General features: G+C 36.7%; 1 protein-coding gene across 5 annotated transcripts in view; it reads right to left on the bottom strand.

Moving 5' to 3' along the window:
• LOC135469721 (trichohyalin-like) overlaps positions 1-20,555 on the bottom strand; it is a 52,487-nt gene that overhangs the window by 13,487 nt on the left and 18,445 nt on the right. For all 5 annotated transcript variants that reach the window (XM_064748283.1, XM_064748287.1, XM_064748284.1 and 2 more), the window contains 20 exons: positions 20,284-20,469; positions 19,694-19,831; positions 18,789-19,235; positions 18,556-18,606; positions 18,173-18,222; positions 9,603-9,788; positions 8,440-8,597; positions 7,279-7,411; positions 6,978-7,058; positions 6,549-6,647; positions 6,210-6,294; positions 5,764-5,892; positions 4,130-4,225; positions 3,834-3,938; positions 3,444-3,578; positions 2,533-2,612; positions 2,155-2,239; positions 1,740-1,796; positions 1,349-1,515; positions 206-347 (listed from right to left, as the gene is read on the bottom strand). In XM_064748283.1, coding sequence (XP_064604353.1) covers positions 206-347; positions 1,349-1,515; positions 1,740-1,796; positions 2,155-2,239; positions 2,533-2,612; positions 3,444-3,578; positions 3,834-3,938; positions 4,130-4,225; positions 5,764-5,892; positions 6,210-6,294; positions 6,549-6,647; positions 6,978-7,058; positions 7,279-7,411; positions 8,440-8,597; positions 9,603-9,788; positions 18,173-18,222; positions 18,556-18,606; positions 18,789-19,235; positions 19,694-19,831; positions 20,284-20,469 — 2,610 coding nt within the window. The remainder of the gene's footprint in view (positions 1-205; positions 348-1,348; positions 1,516-1,739; positions 1,797-2,154; positions 2,240-2,532; positions 2,613-3,443; positions 3,579-3,833; positions 3,939-4,129; positions 4,226-5,763; positions 5,893-6,209; positions 6,295-6,548; positions 6,648-6,977; positions 7,059-7,278; positions 7,412-8,439; positions 8,598-9,602; positions 9,789-18,172; positions 18,223-18,555; positions 18,607-18,788; positions 19,236-19,693; positions 19,832-20,283; positions 20,470-20,555) is intronic.

Below are 20,555 nucleotides of genomic sequence, written 5' to 3'. Positions count from 1 at the left end.
ATGGCGAGCACTTCCACATTTCTATACCTGTCACTCAGTACGCCACTATCAACAGTACCACACCCAGACAAGGTACACCTATGATACAGCCTGGTGCTGCTCAAAGACGGTGTGTTATAATCTGTTCTGCAGCTGGATACTCCTAGTTGTTCCCTGCAAGCACAATTTGATCTTCGGTATGACGTCATCTTTTCACCCATCTTACCTTGTCATGATCAGTCTTAATGGATGATAGCATAGCATTGAACTTGTCATTAATGTCCATGCCTGTCCTGTCACTCAGTGTATGCTGAGTGGTTTCCAGTTGTTGCTTCAAAGTGAGGTTTTCGTGCTGGAGAGAGTTCACTCTGAAAGAGAAAATCATAAATCCCATCATTATCTGCTTTAATTTAAAAATGACACAAGAGAATCAGTCACCAAGAGTGCTTAGAAACAGACAGAATATTTAACAAGAAAAGTATTCAGGTTAATATGTATCAAAGGTTTGTTGAAATCTGCATCATACAAATCACAAACTGATAACCAGCTCGTATGTAAAGGGTTAGCTCTGAGATCAGTTAGCCATGTCCACATTAACCGCTCTGAACGGTTATATTCACTAACCCGGAACTTGGTCCTGTCATCTGCGTTGTCTGCGAAGTGCCAACGCTGTACGCCACAAAAACAGGTGTCCCCTGATTTTAAAGTAATTCTGAGTTCATATCAACTCACTATATGGGAATAATAAAGGCCATAACATCACCAATAACACAAATGTTACTGACCGAACTGCACCAGAACTCCAGAAGCCACCATTTTCAAATCACGTGACATGGTTGTTAGGGTGGCCTCTGCAGCTTTTCCCAAAATTAATGCCATCTTTTTTTCTCAATTTAATTGATCACAGATTGTTTCTGTTCACTATTAACACACAAACACAAGTTAAGACTCCCAAACAATAGCAATTGTCTACCACCCTTTAGATGGTGTACATCTCATTAGTTTTAATCAAATCATTCCATGAGTTTATCTTTTTCCGGACAATGCCGAGTGCGGCTGACTTAAACTAAAAATGGCGGTTACTGAAGTTTGGCTTGTCGCCCATGTAACAGATACATTTGTATTAATTGTGACATTTTGACCTTTATTATTCATGAATAACTAGGAGATATGAAGTAAGAATTATTGGAGAATTACAGGAAGCATGTTTTTGTAGCGTACAGCTTTGACCTGTTGAGGACTGCACCTGGATGGACCGAGTTTATGTTTAGTAAATGGAAGAGTATAGATCTATATTTCTGAAAGGAATATTCTGATGGAATAGCTGTAACTTCTAGTTAAGATACACTTAAGAATAAAACTGGCTTACCTGTCCTGGGCAGATTCCAACTTCACCTGAAGTTTTGTAACCTGCTCTTTTTCTCTCCTGAAGTTTTCCTCTAGGTTTTCCATCATGGACTTGGTGTGATCCAGCTCTCTCTGCAACTGAGCAGAGAGTGTGCTCTTTTCCAGAATTGAAGAATTGGTTGCATGTAGCTGAAAAATAGTTCCAAAAATTTAAGAATCTGAGTTTCACTATGCATAACGTAGTCTTCTGCAATAGCAAAACATCATGAACAGGGCATACAACATGAAAAAGTCACCAGGAAAAAAGATCTACTTTTCTTCATTTATACTCGACATTGCTTTGTAGTTCTGGCTATATTCAGCAAATATAGTCCTTCAACATCTTCATTCTCTACAGTTTAAACTTCTTATACCTCATTTTCTAGGGTGGACAGTTTTGCTTCTGCTGTTGTTGCTCTCTGGTGCATGGCCTACAACAGAATAACAACATTAAGTAAGAATGCATGACCAAATCCCTTCATTTGACAACAGCAGGCAAACTGGAGCAACTGATAGTCTTCAGATGAGATTAAGCTCACCTTATTAAGTTGTACAATAAACATACATGTATCATTCACATTCAACAAGCTTCACATCCTTACCAAGACAATACATAATGGTGTGCCTCATATACATGTATGGTATAATCTGTAACATATAAGCGAATAATAAGGCAGATGTACAACACACTGGTGATCTTCCTCTTCCTACAAAACTGCACAAGACTCACTCACTGCGACATGCATATGTACAAGTCACCTCAACATATGATAGAACACCACATCATACCTGTAGATTATCTTTTGCATTGCTCAATTCTTGCTCGCGCCTGTCCATCTGTTTCATGAAATCATCCTTTTCCCTTTGATGCATCCTGTATGATAATTAACAAGACAAGGTGATCAAACAAGACAACACAGCACCAAATGTAGCATTCAATAAATATAATAATACCAATCTACCCTTTATCAACAATACTGTGTTCAGTTATAACACATCAGATAAACATGCACCACTTAAACATTTTTTTAAGGGAGATAATTCCTTATCAGAAAAACTTAAGTGTTGTCAACAGGCATGTCATTTTAAGGTATTTATGTTCTTACAAGGTTTTCAGGAAAGAGTGAGCTGTTGTCACTGTCACTGCAATTTATGTGAACTTCTCACCTTTCTGCTTCACTCCTCGCTTGTTGGCTTCTCTCCAGTTCTAAGGAAGCTGTATGTTGTCGGTTCCTCATTGACTCCAACTGTTACAGAAAACAGAACAGTGTCACCAGGATTGAGGCAAATGAATAAGGTTGAATGAATAATGTATCCGATCAGAATCGAGTAATGAAGATCTACACAAAATGAGCAGAGTAAAACAGCTGCAATTCAACGGTGGATTGATATCCATGATAATTCCATTGCAAAGGCAAACATGTACTTGTAAAGAAGACAACTGATTCTATCTGACTGATCCGGACAGTTGTGAATAATATGCAGTGTTTGAGTTACGCCATTACAACAACAGTGATGTCCCAGTGCAACACGGTGTCCCCACTTTGAAGCACAGTAGGGCTATTTGCCTATCTTTTAACATGGCAGGAATTGTGCTTAGATCAAAGTACTGGCAGAACATCCTTTTTTTTTGCAATATTGGGAACCGAACTTCACACAAGAATATACTTCAAGGCGTCTGTCTAATCATTTTAATTAGTTTTCTATGTTCTATATACCATTCCATGTTAAAATAGGCAGACTGGTCCTACCATGCCATAAAACGACGACGTCATTTCACAAAGCAATGTCATTTCACAAAGCGTCGTAATATGGTTGCCTCGACATGCATAACAATTCATCTCTCAAGTTATTGTAGAAAAAGGAGAGTGTAATAAAAAATGTACAAAGTTGCAAATTCAAACTAAATTATTGTACATTTTGCTTCCACTGGTAAACAGCAACCCAGATGTTGGACTATACAAGAACTCATCAAGTCCTGGGTTTAGTGATGGACCATGTTAAAAGACAACATGTCACCATGATGGTTTGCTCACTCAGCAATGATCCACAAAGACATTATGAAAAGGTGTCCTCACCTCTGTCTCCACTTTATCTTTGCTCGCTCGTTCCTTCTCCAGTGATGAGGTCAGCATGGAATTCTCAGTCCTCATGGAGCTCAACTGAACATTGTACTGCATTGTCGCATGTGCCAGAGCTTCCTCATTCAGTTTCTGTCAAGGGATCTTCTTATTAATGAATGCGCAACAGTTCGCTTGATGCCAGATTGGATAATTTCCAATGAAATATGTAAAATACCACTAGGTGGTTAGATTTAGGTGTAATTTTCTTCATATATTTTATGTGATTTACATATTATATGATTAAGACAGCTAACACTAGACTGAAATAATCTCTATCGAGCCTCTATGCTCCTGAGAGCTGAATTTTCCAAAATATCTTGTCTTTTCCCATTATCAAAACCTTACCAGATCGTTTTTCAGGTCATCGATCCTGCCTTGAAGTTCCTCATTTTCATTAGCTAAGACAGAGTGATCATCCTTAAATCGGGCTCTTTGCCTGTCCAACTCCATCTGGAGGTGAAAAGTTTCAAAAGTTTGTTAAGAATTCAAAATTACACGTATCTAATCACTTCAAATCTATTTTTTACATGAATCTGGTTACAATTTATACACTGTGAAACAGGAAAAAAGATTTTTCCATTAAAAGAACCTATTCATTGAGTTCTAAATACCCATAAGCTTGTTCAGGAGCTTCATTTTACCTTAAGAGCATAAACCTCTGCCCTGAGTTTCTCCACTGTGTCCTGGGCATGTTTGCGCCCCTCATCTGATGCTTCTAACTTACTCAGAGCCTCAGTCTACAAAAAAAAACATCATCACTATACCAGTTGTTGCATAAAACAAAATCATGAATGAAAAGTATTCAATTTGTGCACATATTTGATAGGACATATTTAACTGAAATTTGTTATAAGAAAAACTACAAATACCTTTATAAAGAAACAGTATTTTTCAGATAAAAGTGATGTAAACATATTTCTACATGTACATAAGAGGGTAACAGTACTTAAATAAACCTATCTTCACTAGGAGCTGAAGGAGATGAATATCTTTTTTACCAAGAGCTCACAAAAAAAAAATGAAGTTTATTTTGTAGAAGAAATAATACCGTAATTCTTCAATCTTTTCAACCACCTCTGCAAAAAATATTTTGAAACTTTCTGAGAGAACTATGGGGTGTGGGAAAATAATCTATTAAGTTTTATGAAGTTTGCATCTTGAATGACACAAACAAAAGTGCTTCAGTGCCTGAAAAGTTTGAAGATTTACAGAACACCACCAGTATGACAAAAATGCATAAAGAATGTATATGAAATATAGATTATAGCCTCCACAAACCACTGCTTTCACATGTTACCAATACCACTCATAATTTGTGTGTGATTATTAAAATGCATACATCTACAGCAAATGTGTATTAAGTATAGCTGACAATAATACTATAGTCTGTAATATTATTGGCACACCAATAATAACAACGTCCACCAAACAAGTTCTCATTCAAATTTTTTTAAGTTGCGGTCCATCAGATTGTTTTTTTGATTGACAGTGGCCATCAATACACTAGGCTTCAGGTCCAAGCTGTGCACTATTCATTTTTGTGACAGCTAATGATTTTGATATAGTCTTGCAAGTTAATCAATACAACCTGAAATACCTTTGTGCAAGAAAAGGTACAGAACTACACAGTTAACAAGTCTCCTCTCATTATACTCACATTTTCAGCTGTTATGAATCTACATGTATACTGTAACTCAGTAAACACTACTGGATCACAATGTAAAACTACTAAAACTGACGGGTCTACAACACCTACAGTTCTTCTTTAATAATCTGGGCAGAAACACTACAAAAATGCTGACAATTATTAAGCTCCACAAAACTGAAAAACATACTGAAGATATTTAAAACACCCAGATGCAGGCAGATAGAAAGCTGTGCAAGATTCAACCTAATCGTGTTAGTGAATAAATGTACTATAAGACAGAAAACAACAACCTAAATATAGTGGGACACTGAAATTAAAGCTCACCCCTTCAACATCCTGCTTGGATGAGTTAAAAAAAGAAGATCAGGTGTCAAAGAAACATAAATATATTGATAAAAGATCTTACGGTAAAGATGCAAATTTTCGACTGAGATTCAATATGTAGATTTATTTAAGTTCTGTCTTCATTGTCACATTCTCTTTGTTGACAATATCTACCAAAGAGATATCAAATGCGCAAAAAGATTTCCACGTTTTTGGAAATGACAACAGGAAAACTGACAAAAGATAATTTGGTTTGTGAGATACTTAGCATAAAAGAGCGAGGCTCAAGATTTAAGTACTAACCGTTCGTGAGGTATCCTGCTGTAGTTGACGATGACGACGCTGTTGCTCCTCATTAAGCTGCTCTTGAAGTGCACGTGCACTCTTCTCTTGTGCCAGGTGTCGCTCCAGATCTTGTTTTTCATCTGTCAGCTGAAAGTGCAACAGGTTAGTATAAAATGCAGATAGGTTTATAGCTGCTCACAAAATCATTTTCTTCTAGTATGTTAACAATTAAAATACTTCCATTTTCATATCTGCAAGCTCAAAACACTGCTGATGTTAATCCCTCATTCCTTCATTCAAAGAAACTGATGTGAATGTCAAATTTTGTTGTATTAGAGACACATGTAAGGCTAATTTTATTATAACCTTCAACTAAATACATACATTCGTGCTGTAAGCTATGTGTCATGCACATGTTTGGTGCAAGAAACTATTTGATCAACATTTTGGGAACTATCACATACCTGTTTGATTGTTGACTGTGCCGACCTTAATTCCATTTGAACATTCCTCATGGCCAGTTCAGCTTTTTGCTTAGCCTCCATCTCACTAGAAGGTCAAGGACAAAGATACGACCATGAGATCACCGGGTTCACATATTCACACCAAGATGTAAGCTCATGTCCTTCTCTAGTTTTAACAAATTAAACCACACCTTGGTTTAAAGGCAGGGCTAAGATTTACATCAGCGATGTTGGTGTAATACCATACAAAAATAACCACTAAAGCAAACTATGCTGTGCTGCTGGGTTCTCATGCTGTTAACTTTGCAACCTCAGACTTCAAGCCATGTGCATCTATACCTGGTGTATTGCTCCTCTTTTCTGTCCAACTGTTCTTTGATCTTCAGAAGAAGAACATCTGCATTTTTCCTCTTTTCTGTCTCCTCATTTAGGTTGTACCTAAATGACAAAACAATTTGCACTATACTACTATCGTTCCCACTGATGAAGTTAAATGCTTATGAAATAAAAGTGAAAATCATTTAAAACTCAGATATATTGAATCATAACTGAGAGCAATACTAGTTTCAAAACAACTAATAAACAACTCAATTCAATTGTTTCATTAGCCATTGGATCAGGATGTCCCACTATTTCTTTAACCATTTCAACAGTCATATGAACAATTATAACAAGCAGATTCTCAACAGGACAGTTGTGGTAAATCTAGACTTGAGAACTAACAACTTCCTATTACCATCATTAAAACAACAAGCTAACTGTACTCACGCCAGTGACCTGTTCTTGGATTCAAGGTCAAGCTTCAGCTGTTCAAGACTGGATCGTTGTTGGCTGAGATCCTCCACTTTCCTGCAAACAAAAAAAAGGACAAATGACAGACAAATGTAAAGTTAACAAGTTTTCTATAATCAACATGAAAACAAGATTTCTATATTGAAATACAAAAACAAAACCATGATAAACTCTCATCTGTTATGTACATCACAAAAACATCAAACAAACATATTACGAAATTCCTAATCTCAGTTTCAATCCCAGATCATTGGCAATCATGACCCTGCCCACTGACCTCTGGAGGTCGTCGTTATCTTTGAGTAGGATGCGGTGTTTATTCTCCATAAGCATGCGCTGACTTTTCTCTTTCTCTAGCTGACGCTTCTGTTCACGAAGGTTGTCCTGCAACTTGATTGCCGCAGAGGAATCTGTAACAATCACAGCCTAGTAATTACTATCCCAAACCAGGTGATTTATCTCAATGTTAATTGTTTAACTGGAAATCTTGAAGTTTCAGAAAAACCCTTCTATTTTTCAGGATCTATCAGACAGCATCACCACCAATGTTACGTACTTAGATCAGTCACGACTTTATCACAATTTAACAAATAATGTCCTAAAAAAAAATGAGACAAATTAAAATTTTTTTCTCAGCAAGTTTTGCTAAAAACTTTCAACTTTTAACATTTGAAATTGTAACTTAAAAAGTTTTCCATATGAAAAGAGAGAAAAAAGAGAGGCGGTGAGTAAACAAACACTAAGGAAAGTGAAAACAAATGAACAAAAAGTGTGACATGTGAATCCTCAAACAGTTTCATTTATGTTAAACCTTGAGTTCAGTTAATGATTGACCATTTATTTCATAGAAACACTGAAAACAGTGATGGAGGCCTGCAAATGAAAACAGTGATGACATGACAAAATGTCTTGTGAAAATACACAAGATATGATAACAAATCAAATGTGAAAAAAGGGAAAAAGTGATTTCTTCTAAAATGACACAATAGTATCTAACACTGTATTTTATGGGAGTGTCCTTTAGACAGTCTGGCCAGGCAGCAATGGTAATAGCTCCTCCCAAACTTATGATGACCTAATTTGTTTTTTGGAGCCAATTTCTGTGATGCCAAGAAAAAGTCTGAAAATTTAACATAAATTCATGAAATAAAACATTTATTCTACAAAACTGTTCAAAGGTTTGGAAATTTTCACAGATAATATTGCACAGTTTTTAATACATATCACATTCACATTCAAATGCTAATTCTTCTTTAAGAGGACCAAACAAGGAAGTGTCACCAATGATAATGGAAAGATACATATATTACAGAGTGATTGTTATACCAACAATAGGTCAAATCTGGGTGAACAATATTATGGTAAAAATTTCTCCAAAGTAAAATGAGGGAATGTATTTTCTATAAAAAATATCATTAGCTCATTTTTCAGTATTTACCTCCAAATGTCATTCCTGAGAGAATGTCTCGGTTGTACGGGACTGGTTGTAACTCTCCCCCAAAATCCTCCGTGGATGTGTAGGAGAGGCCATCATCATCTGGCGGAATCCCCAGGTTTGCATAGAGACTTCCTGCTGACATCAACCCAGCATGAGTACTGAAATGAGAGATACTCATGCTGATAATACAGCCTGTAATAATCACAGAATAAATTACTGGTTTTTTGAAATGAAACAAAAAACTGTGCAACTTTCATGTTTTTATGAAACTTTCAACAGACTGCATAAAAAACATGTCCAACACATCTCTAAATTATATAAAGAGAAACTGAACTAAACCTGGACTTGGAATTCTCCTTGACTACATGTAATGTGACAAATATGCATTTCATTCTTCATTACTTCTGTGTTACTTTAGCAGATTTTCATCTTAATGAAATGTGCTAAATACAACAGCAGGAGGAGAAAAGATGCATTACACAGCATTGGTCCGTGTAAAAGGACCAGCAGCCTCCATAGCAGTAAGTATCTCAGGCCATGAACCCAAGCAGCTGTCTCATAATGGGCACGTATCCATCTTGTAACATGTGGTGGCCCATTTTGCATGCATACATCAGGTCTGGCTGTCTCACATGTGAGACATTACAATCACAACAAACCCAGGCAACACAAGTGACATCACAATGTGTAATGTCACAATCGTCACATGACCAGGCAGCACCACAGTCATGATGTCGCAATAGAACTCAGCCAAATGCAATTGTGACGTCACAGAAAATTAACCAAACACGTCACAATCTTAAAGTGACATCACTTCATAATCTTGGCACAACATCACAAAGAAAGTATGACGTCACAATCAAAGCATGATGTCACAATCAAAGCATGATGTCACAATCAAAGCATGACGTCACAATGATAAGCTGATGTCCCACAATGCAGCAGTTACATGTATGTTTACGTGACAGCAAGGGAGCAACAATCAGAATACAGTAAATCTTGTTAGCATGAGCAGCAGAATAATGGGCAAGTGTTTTTAATAACCAATATTTGCTACAGATCAAATACAAGGTACAACTGATGGCGCAAACTGATGGCACATTTGCTGCCAGAAACCTTTGTACCTTTGCCATCGGAGATCACCCAAAGGCACCCTAGCTTACCGACTATCTCGAGGTGAATCCAAGAAGTTGTCTGACATCATTGAATCTTCTTCATCATAGCTGTTCCCATCACTCTGTAATGACATCCTGACCAGTGCCTCGTCGTGTACCGGGGTGAGCTCAGGGCCTTGATTCAATGTCAAATTGTCGTGGACACCGTCAATATGAATGTTGTTCAGCTCTTCTCTGAAAATATAAAATAAAGCAGAATAAGCAGTGAAAAACTGTAGAAACTGGTCTTTGTTGTCCTTCATTTGACATACCGATACCAAGAGTGGTTGGTTAAGTCCTCAAGGAAAAGAACAGTAAGAAATAATAATTTCACATCAATGAACAACTGTTCTTTGTGTACATAAGGAAGTGCTAATGCAATCCTGTAAGAAGCTAGATAAAGTTTCAAATGTACAAAGCAAAGGTTTTATCTACAAGGACCATGGTTTAAAATCAATACCACATGTTATCACGGATATAACTTATGTATCATGAGAAACAAAATGATTGATAAATAAGTTTACACTGTACATTTTTGCATACAGGGCGAATGCAAACAACCTACATTCTTGAGATGTCACTTGCAACAAAAATAACCCACAAGCTATTGAGTAATGGCCTTCAATCTTGATGATTTTAAAAAGAAGGTAATAGTACCCTTCAAAATGGTCACATTCTACCAAAACAACATACTTGAACTTAACCCTATTAAATTCCCAAACATTCTTTCAACAATTAGCTTACCCTAACATTCACATTCAAACTTAAATAATAACACTGATGGTGCATTTTTTTGTTAAATAGTTAGAGTCCATGACAGAAGAACAAAAAAAAAAAAAAAGAAAGAAAGAAGAAAACACCATTCCTTTTCACACAACAAATCTTCCCAAAACCACAGCAGTCTTCAAGAATTTTTTGCAGCTGGCATACTACTGGTACGGTCCTTAAGTGTGACAGATCAAACAGCCTGTATTGCTCAGATTGGGGTACGACTATGAGTCTAAGGTTACCTTACAAATTAGCTAAAGTATGACCTTAGCAATAACGCAGCTACAGATAGAGTGGAAGAAAAACCATGGGCTTCGTTCTAGTTCCTAGCACTGGCGCCATTTACCTTGTCTGAATCCAATCAAACTTGATCTATTGGCTAGCCAGATGCATGTAACCAGTCACTTATGGTAGGTTTCTGAGCTACCATATGATGAAACAAATAAGATTGGAGGTCTTTTTGTTTGAGGGACCACAGTGTTGGGTTGGTATAGAACACAATTTGGACACAGAGAATCAGGCATATAAGAAGGCAATGGTCTTGTTAAAACAGATGCATTGTTAGAAAAAAGGCAATTTCAACAGGTCACTGATCCCAAAGACAGCTCAACAGAAGACAGTCTGGTGATAAGAGCTAACACTTCATACAGGCACATGTAGGTAATGTAAAGTAATCTGTACAGTACTTCTCTCAGACTAATTATGGGAAGCAATAGAAAGAAGCCAACAGACAACTTTGACGCAAAGCCAAAAGAACATATCCCCCGGTAACCTGAAACACTACACAGCATGACAACACTCCTTCGAGATGATGACAATATCTTGTCTCAGAATTCTCAACATGAACACTGTCAGAATATTGTTTAATTAGGACAGTTTTTGGACTAAACAATCAGATCAACTTGAAACAACAACACACTCAGCGCAGCAAGCTATACAAATAAGCATTAATTCCCAATATCTGTGACCTTTTGTGACCTCATGGTTAAGAGAATGGTCCATGTTAAAAGGTAGAATGTCGAAAATTTGATAGACTGAGTGATATACACAGCTACAAATGTGGGCATATGGCACAATCCATATCTTTGGGTAAAATCAAACATTCAAACTGTTGTTTCGGATACAAAACGAGGGACAAACCTACCTCAGATGTTGTGACCACTTACTGTGATTACATGGAAGATAGACACCCTGCCACTGCTCTTTGTCATGTTCAGAGAAGTGTTTAATGTGGTTAAAAGATTTATACTGATCTTACTGACAAGGCAAAATGAATTTGTTAATATAGCAAGCAGGACATACTCTGTATCACATTGACAGATACATGTATAACCTGGATGAAACCTAGATGGAACATATTGCACCCATGTGATATTTTTATTATGATATGAAAGACTACAGCAAAGACACACTGGTGACAGCAATCATTGAAATGTGCCTGGGTCATTCCACACAGCATCTCAACTACACTTAATATGCAGGTGTGTCTTCATTTTATCTCACACGGTCAAAGTACTGAGACTCATGTGTAGAACAGGGCACTCATCCTTAATTTGCTGTCCCATGGAACAGCACTAATTGCTCTGAAATGGTATTATTTTATGTTCTGAAACCTTGTGTATAAAAACATACCAATATCTGCAGTGTCTTGGTTGTTTCTGTACATCCACGCATTTGCAGTTACAAAGAAATAGCCAATCACAAAGATGTCCCTCAGTCACAAGACATTCATGGTGACTGTGGAAAAGATGTGAACTTAATGTGGGTGTCCTTATAAAAGAACCAATCAAATAAAAAAATTCTGCTTGCTATACCAGTAATATGGTTATACACAGCTAGATGCATACTGATCTCCAATACAGGTAAATCTCAGGTAGTGTGTGTAGATTGCACAACATCTCCATACCTAATAAACCTGAGGTATGCAAGTCCTATGACTTCAACGTGGCTTTACCTGTATAAAACAATGCCAGGCACGTCCAGATCTGAACACTGCTTACCTGCTGTATGGTCTATTGTCAAGAGTTAATGTGCTAAACAGGATTACAGGTAAATCAGATTAGCAGATTAACCAAGCACCCCAGTTGTTTGTGCCAGACTATCCCAATAGAGAGGAATAAGGTAGATAAGTAGGCCATTAGATTAAGGAACAAAGCCTGTTTGGGAATTCAATGAGATGAAAGACACTGAGTTCCAAAACTGATAAAAACACCACCACCGTCACTTTCAACAAATATATGCCCTCTCTGTCTGAGGCAATGAGAATTCAGCACATGGAATTCACTGAGGGCTAGCCTGATTACAAATCCACACTGTCAAACATAATCATATATCTCATACACAAACTGATGTCAGGAAAACAACTTCATAAAGACATAGCTTTGTGTAAATTTGAAACAAAAAATGATGCATGTATGTATACTAATTTCAAAAAAACTCTTGCTAAAACTAAACTTGCCCTCTTGATCTGTGAGAAATACAGAATGCTATCAATGTAATTTATTGTGTTACTATTTCTTTTCTTAATAGTTATTTATTTGATTTGGTGTTTTACTCAAGAATGTTTCACTTATACCATGGCACCTAGCATTATAATAGAAGGAAACCACCTTTCTCATTAAATGGCAAACTTAAACTCAGACATGCAGAAGCAACATCTCTCTCACCTACAATCCAACACAAGCATGTCTGGCCTACTTTAGCTTGAGTCCTTTCATAGACTCAAATGTAACGAAGAGTCAGACACACTGCATACATTGCCAAAGTAACTATTGATCAAATTACTGTCAGATAACTAAGTTTGAAACCATTACCTCACCCCCACATATTGTACCCAGCATAACAAATTTAGCTAAGTACATGCTAAGGGCATGTCCCTGTGTGCAGCAACTCCTTCCCTCACAAAGGTTTTGTCACGTCAAAAATGAAATGCAACAAGTAAATCCTGTATGGTTTTGTCTTCTATATCTTCTGTCCCTAGATGTATCTCATCTACATCGTAAGGCAACCAACTAAATCACATAAAGGGTATAAATTTTTTTTCTGCATGAATTCTTACCAGGTAAAGCTGGAAATCTGATGACTTCCCTGATATCACAAACCATCCATCATAAACCCTTCTGTTGATTTTCACTCTTGTATTCAGTATCCTGATGCTGTCGCTAGTGCCCAGCTGGCCAGAGGCCGAACTGTATTTTACCTAGACACTAATCGTCAGGATGCAATAACAGCGGATCAATACACAGTTAGGGAAAGGACAGCTCAACCTGTCCTGGATGTAGTCGGACAGCTGTGACACCAAGCCAACACACTCGCACAAAACGCACCCCACTGGTAGTCACATGCCTGCACAGTCAAAGGCAGCAGCAACTTTACAACCGCAGAACCATGGTGACATTTTGAGGCATTTACATATTGTCACGACATTATTCATCAACGCTGTGCAAGTTTATAAGAGGGCAAATCCACAGATATTGATTTTCATTTGAAAAATGAAAAGTGCATGTAGGTATGGCTATTTTTGTATCATATAGAGCTCTGACTATTCAAGACAACTTGAACACCATAAACAGGTGCTACCTTCATAAAAACTATCATAAAGACATTTAACATGACATCAAGTCTTGCATGAAATGTTCAACTGTTGTTAAGTCTTTTCTTCTTAAAATCTCTAGATGTGTACATTAACAGAAATACCTTCCATAGGGTTTGGGGTAAAGAGAACAGCATTCCCACATTAAGACAGCCAACATACAAGTAGCAAATTAAGTACAAGGGCCCATGTAGCATGACACTTATGTCAAAGAGCTCTAATTTCTGCAACAGAAGACCTTAGTACACAAAAGCTGTAATGGCCAGTAATTGGTGAGATGTTATCAGCATATATGTTCCCTGGTCAACTCCAACTAATGCCAACAGGTACAAACAGATCTCTAGCAGGACAGGTCCTAAAACTATTTGTAATGGCCATGAGAAGGCAGTTTTTCTCCTTAAATGAACTTATAAACTTCAAATCTTCAGTGAAGTTTTTGAGCCACACTTCAAGAGAGAACACTTTTGGATTATTTATTACATCTGAAACCTGTGTCACACTAAAAACTATTACATACATGTAGCTTATCATTTTTCAGCAGTTTGAGAAACTAAATAAAAACAAATGTCACACTTATTTTTAGCATTTACGATTAGCTTTTGTCTCTATTTCTTCCTCTGCAAGGTATAGCATCAGAATAAAAAAAAAAGATAAAGGCTCATAATTACACCGCTCCAAAAGGCAGCTACATCTATTACAGAACTGACACCAGCTAATGTCAGAGTGCAATGAGATCTCTATCTTTTTTCATATCAGTGACAAGTTAATTCTCAGGACACGGTAAATAAGGCGCCTCCTCAGTGACAATGCTCTTAGTAGTTTCTGCCAGTCACTCGTGGGTGGCCTAAAAAGAACTAACAATCGTTTTAACCTCTTTCTAAGCGGTCACCAACTGCATATTTCAACGTATTCTCAAAAAGAACCAACAAAAAACATAAAAATAAAATTTAATACTATTTCATTCTCTACTGCCAGAATGAAACTATTTTAGCACACTTTATCTTTCTAATGTATATGTCAGAAATTTCAAATGGTCAGGAGTTGAACATATGAACATCATGTCAACATGTAAGTAATGCAATCATAGTTTAAATAAATTTAATTTAATTTAATTTAAACAGTAACATCCTATTTAATAGGGTTCAGTAAACATTCATTAACTTTTTTGTAGCCCATGGCCTGCACTCGATTGGATTACATTTTGTCTTGGTTATCTTGTGGAAGAAATAAACACGCAAAACCATCAGGACGAGGTAAACATGTCCGGCAACTATGCACCACGTTTCAGACATGTCATTTTCACAATACATGAGGACTTTTGTAAATTCTTCTATTGTTGTACATTTAAAGTGTTCAAAATACTTCTCCAGAAAAAGAAAAATAACAAAAATCAGATATAATCAATCAAAATCTTACCTTTTGGAATTACGTTTCTATTGTTTACATCTTGAAAATGATTTCCTTTTCATGCATGCATACATTTTAAATAATGTGTGAAACCACTGTGTTGCTGATAAGGCTGCATACTTTTTGTACATCATTTTTATTATTATTTCCAAAATCAAGTGAGGACTTAAGGATATAACCCTGATTCAACAAGTGTACACACTTAGGCTATAGCCTTTTTTTTGTTTTAAAGTTATAAACTCACTGCAGAAGAAACAAGTGGCTGGCAGAGCTATAGTTGAATCCTCTGCACCCATCCATCCCTGCGAAACCATCATCCCTAAACATGCCACATGAGCTTTGTGTCCCCAGAGAAAACATAGCTTCAGGCCTCACGTTCTTGAAACAGCACCAGATACTCTACCCCCAGCAACCAACTTTGTTCAAGCTGAGGCCCAAATCACCCTTCTGCCTATCCACCTTACAATATTTGCTGGGAGGCCTCTTTTAGTCAGCGTGGGTGCCACGTTCTACAACGATCGCGATGTGTACATAGCCACATTATTACACCAGTCAAGGGTGCAAAAATGTAACACCTGAAATAAGTAGTTCTTATCTATGAACTTTGCCTCTGACACATAAGGCTCCTGTAGCCTGTAACAGTGTCACAAGCTGCGTACCTGAGTGGATTAGAGATAGTAAAACCCAAACACCTAACACCCTGGGGGATCAAAGGCCATGCGTCAACCAATCCATCAGTGGAACTGCCAGTAACAAAACTGTCCTTTTCAAATACCCCATGAATCAGATCATGCCTCAGACAATCTGGCATGTTGCCAAATTCTGTTCAACAGAACCTGTAGATAATAGGCACCCAGACAGACTCTCACATAATGCACTGTGAACAGATAACCATGCTGGGAGACAAGCAGATTACCACCTAATTACCTAGAAAATGCCACTATTAGGCAGGTCAATAAAAAGTTAAAGACAGACTACAAAGGTCCATATTCCCATCCTACAGATACATACTGGATAGAAAAAACACATGCTGTGTGGGTACTGGTGTGCATGTTGGGACTTTCCACAGCCATCGGAGAAATACTTATCTGTCACAAAGGTGGAGGACTTACTATCCTGAGCAATATTCCATTAAAAAAAAAAAAAAAAAAATACAATTCATTAAGAACTGTTCAGTAGTCAAAATATAAATGGGTAATGCTGGAACCCAATATAATTTTCATAATATTCATGTTGAATATGTGAATATAAAGCCTTGTATAAACTGATGGAAATTAATTAATGAATTTTTGGAATTACCCACACTATTTATATGATCATGATACTATAGGTGCCACAATCATGTCTGATACCACCACAATATTTATATAGATGTATAACTCTTGTGTAAATATATAAAATGAAGGCCAAGATAACAATCATATGTTGGGAATAAGGCACATGTAGCAAAACTACTGAAAATTATCATAGTAGCCGTTTTTCTGTGAGCCTGTTCAAATGGTAACTACCACAATATGGCGGAGATACTCTTAATGTGGCATTTATTTATTTATTATTTATTTACTTATTTATTCCTTTTTCATCGGGCTGTAGCTTTCTTATGCTTGGGAATAATCAAATTAAAACTCACAATCACTGCTTATAATTAGGAAAGCAAAGAGCCAACTTAATACATGAATATCTTCTACACAAGGTATAAAATTGGAACAATGTGATTAGCAGATGTGTGACAGCACAGTTGGACCATAGTTTTGACAGACAAAAACCAAAGTTGTATTTGTATACAGATGAAGCTTGGTTAGTTCTATTTCCTAATTTCTTAAACTAAAACACAAGGTTGTCCTTTCCAAGAAATATAAGTTCATACAGTAGCACCAATAAAACAATGAATACTGATGTCATCAACACTTATCTCTACACCAACAAATACTGATGTCATCAATACTTATCTTTACACCTACAAATACTGATGTCATCAATACTTATCTTTACACCTACAAATACTGATGTCATCAATACTTATCTTTACAAATACTGATGTCATCAATACTTATCTTTACACCAACAAATACTGATGTCATCAATACTTATCTTTAACCTACAAATACTGATGTCATCAATACTTATCTTTACACAAACAAATACTGATGTCATCAATACTTATCTTTACACAAACACTGATGTCATCAATACTTATCTTTACACTAACAAATACTGATGTCATCAATACTTATCTTTACACAAACACTGATGTTATCAATTCTTATCTTTACACCAACAAATACTGATGTCATCAATACTTATCTTTACACCTACAAATACTGATGTCATCAATACTTATCTTTACACAAACAAATACTGATGTCATCAATACTTATCTTTACATAAACACTGATGTCATCAATACTTATCTTTACACCAACAAATACTGATGTCATCAATACTTATCTTTACACCTACAAATACTGATGTCATCAATACTTATCTTTACACAAACACTGATGTCATCAATTCTTATCTTTACACAAACAAATACTGATGTCATCAATACTTATACTTAACCAATGAGGCTTGTGTAACACCTGTCTTGACCAACCAGGGCATTTTATACACCCAAGCACGAAGCCCGAAGCACACACTGACAAAGACAGGAAATAAAATGAAAAATTCGTGCATGAAGCACACAGACAACTACAGAAAATAAAATGAAAAATTCGTGCATGAAGCACACAGACAACAACAATAGAAGTTTCAGTGGGGTGGAGAGATTATCAACGATTTCTTCAGCTATCCCATGTACAAATTCACTCACCTGTGTAATTCCCGTGTATCTTGGTCACTGATAACATCACCACTACCGACCTGTGACAACAACAAAATTCAAAGTGGGTAATGACAAAAAGAACGACAATAACGCTGTCACAACAGCTTATCTTAGTTTTTATACTGAATAAGAATTCCAAGTTTATAGCTCTAGCAAAACAAAAACTGTAACTTATCATGGTAAAGTCGTGAGTTAAGTTTCAGAAATTCAAAATGATGAAGTGTTTTGCAAAAACAAAGTCTGGACAACCATTTCATGAACGACAATCGCAATCAAACAGGGGCAAGAATTAGTTCACATTAATTTAGACGTCCACAATTTATGAACAGGTGATGCACTACACTGAAACCACAGTTACCAGCAATACTTACATTAAAGAGATCTTGCCCAGCTGACTGGTAATTCTGATTCGCTCTCTCTCTCTGAAACACAGATATGAACTTTAAGAGTAAGGGTTCAGCTTGCTGGCTCAAACTGGTTGAGGCCAACAAATTCATAGCATATGACAACATAAAGGAAAAATGTGTTGTCTGAATGCAATGAAACATTGCCAATTTTTGTGACATAGCATGTGTAACTTATTTACATAAAATGAAACAAGTACCTGTAGTTCTATCTCTGCCTCTTGAGCAATTGATGCCTCCCTTTGATTCTTTTCTTCTTCCCATTTTCTTTGCCGCTCTGCCTCTTCTTCCATTTGTCTGTGTCTCTCTGCTGCATCTTTCCTGTGTCTTTGTCGTTCTGCTTCTTCCTCAATTTGTCTACGGCGCTCTTCTTCTTGCTCCATCTGTTTTCGCTGTTCTGCTTCTCGCTCCAATTGTCTTTGTCGTTCAGCTTCTTCCTGCTGCTTTTGTCGTTCAGCTTCTTCTCTTTGCCTTTGTTGTTCTGTTTCCATTTGCCTTTGTCGTTCAGCTTCCATTTGCCTTTGTCGTTCTGCTTCCTCATTTTGCCTTTGTTGTTCAGTTTCTTGCTCTTTTTGTCTTTCTTCAGCTTCATGTTGCAGTTGCAATTGCTGTCTCTCATATTCTTCATCTTCAGCTTGCTGTTTATCCTGCGAAAATAAAGGCATGGATGTGGAATTCAAACACGGGAAAACACTGAACAAGAGCTTAAATTTCTTTCTGTGTTTTGACTTCATCTGTTCCTTTATGGCTATTACAATAGTGCAGCTCAATTTTACAGCATAATTCTGAAGTACACTGTTAAATGAAAGAAATCTTCTTATACATGAAAGATACATGTATTTTATTATTCCTTAGAAGTTCTGAACATTCACCTTGATAATTAAAACATTCATTTCAGAAATACTCGTAAATCTGTTTCCTCATATCATTACTAAAGAATACAAGTTCTGGCTAAAATGGCAAAAAATATGAAAAACTGTTTTCCTAAAGTTGATTGGAGCGGTAAAAGTTGCAGATTTCAGTATTTATTTTGGAATGACCAAATTTGGCATAGCTGACAACCAAAGAGCAGTGTCACAGAGGTCTATATGCTGTTGTGGTGTACCTTCTGTCGCTGTCTGTCAACCTCCCATTCACTGATTGACTCCTCCTCCTCTGACTCCAAATCATCCTGAACTGGCTTCTGAGTGGAGAGGGGTGGTCGCCGTGACGATGCACTCTTCTCTCTGTTGGAAAGCTCATCCTTAAAAAAATTAGACACAGTACATACAGTAAATATTACTATAATTTAAACATGTCAATTTGATTTCTCTCTCTCGTTCTAAATTATCCATATGCTAGCCTATATGCCTTGATTCAAGTAATCTAGGTAAATAATAGATCTAAACATGAAAATCAATTGTATTACATCTACATGGAGTTTCTGTCATTTTTCTGGATGGAAATACGCTTAAAATGTGATAAAACAATCCACCTGTCTACCTTCAACAGGATATTGTTCATCTTGTAAATGTCAGGCTTTTTGGCCTAGAGTTATGAATGGCTTTAAATACACCATTAAAATAGGACTAATTTTTAAACAAAAAAATTGGTATATTATGCCATACTCAAAAATATTTCACTTCTACGATGGCAGCCAGCATTAATCTGTGCATCATGAATGTCTGTTCAACATCATGGATCATTATGACGCACCTCTGAGTCCCATGCAGATTCCTCTTCATCCTCCTCTTCCCCAGGCCCTGGGGCCATCCTCTGTGGCCTTGTCTTCACAGGTGTGCTCTGCACAGGTGTCACCAGCTGAAGGTCAAGGTCACTTGGTTCTATGGAAACTTGTGTGGTCAGGGCCTCAAAATGACCTTCCTCTTCCTCATTTGTGAACTAGACAAAAAAAAAAACGTTTTAAAATGTTAAATGTTTTTAAATGTTTTGTTAGTTAGAAAATAGTTATGCATACTGCTTACATA

The sequence above is a fragment of the Liolophura sinensis genome, chromosome 7, assembly GCF_032854445.1.
Source record: "Liolophura sinensis isolate JHLJ2023 chromosome 7, CUHK_Ljap_v2, whole genome shotgun sequence".
Classification (NCBI taxonomy): domain Eukaryota; kingdom Metazoa; phylum Mollusca; class Polyplacophora; order Chitonida; family Chitonidae; genus Liolophura; species Liolophura sinensis.
Note: the sequence above shows the minus strand (reverse complement) of the source record. Positions and strands in the feature narration are given on the sequence as shown.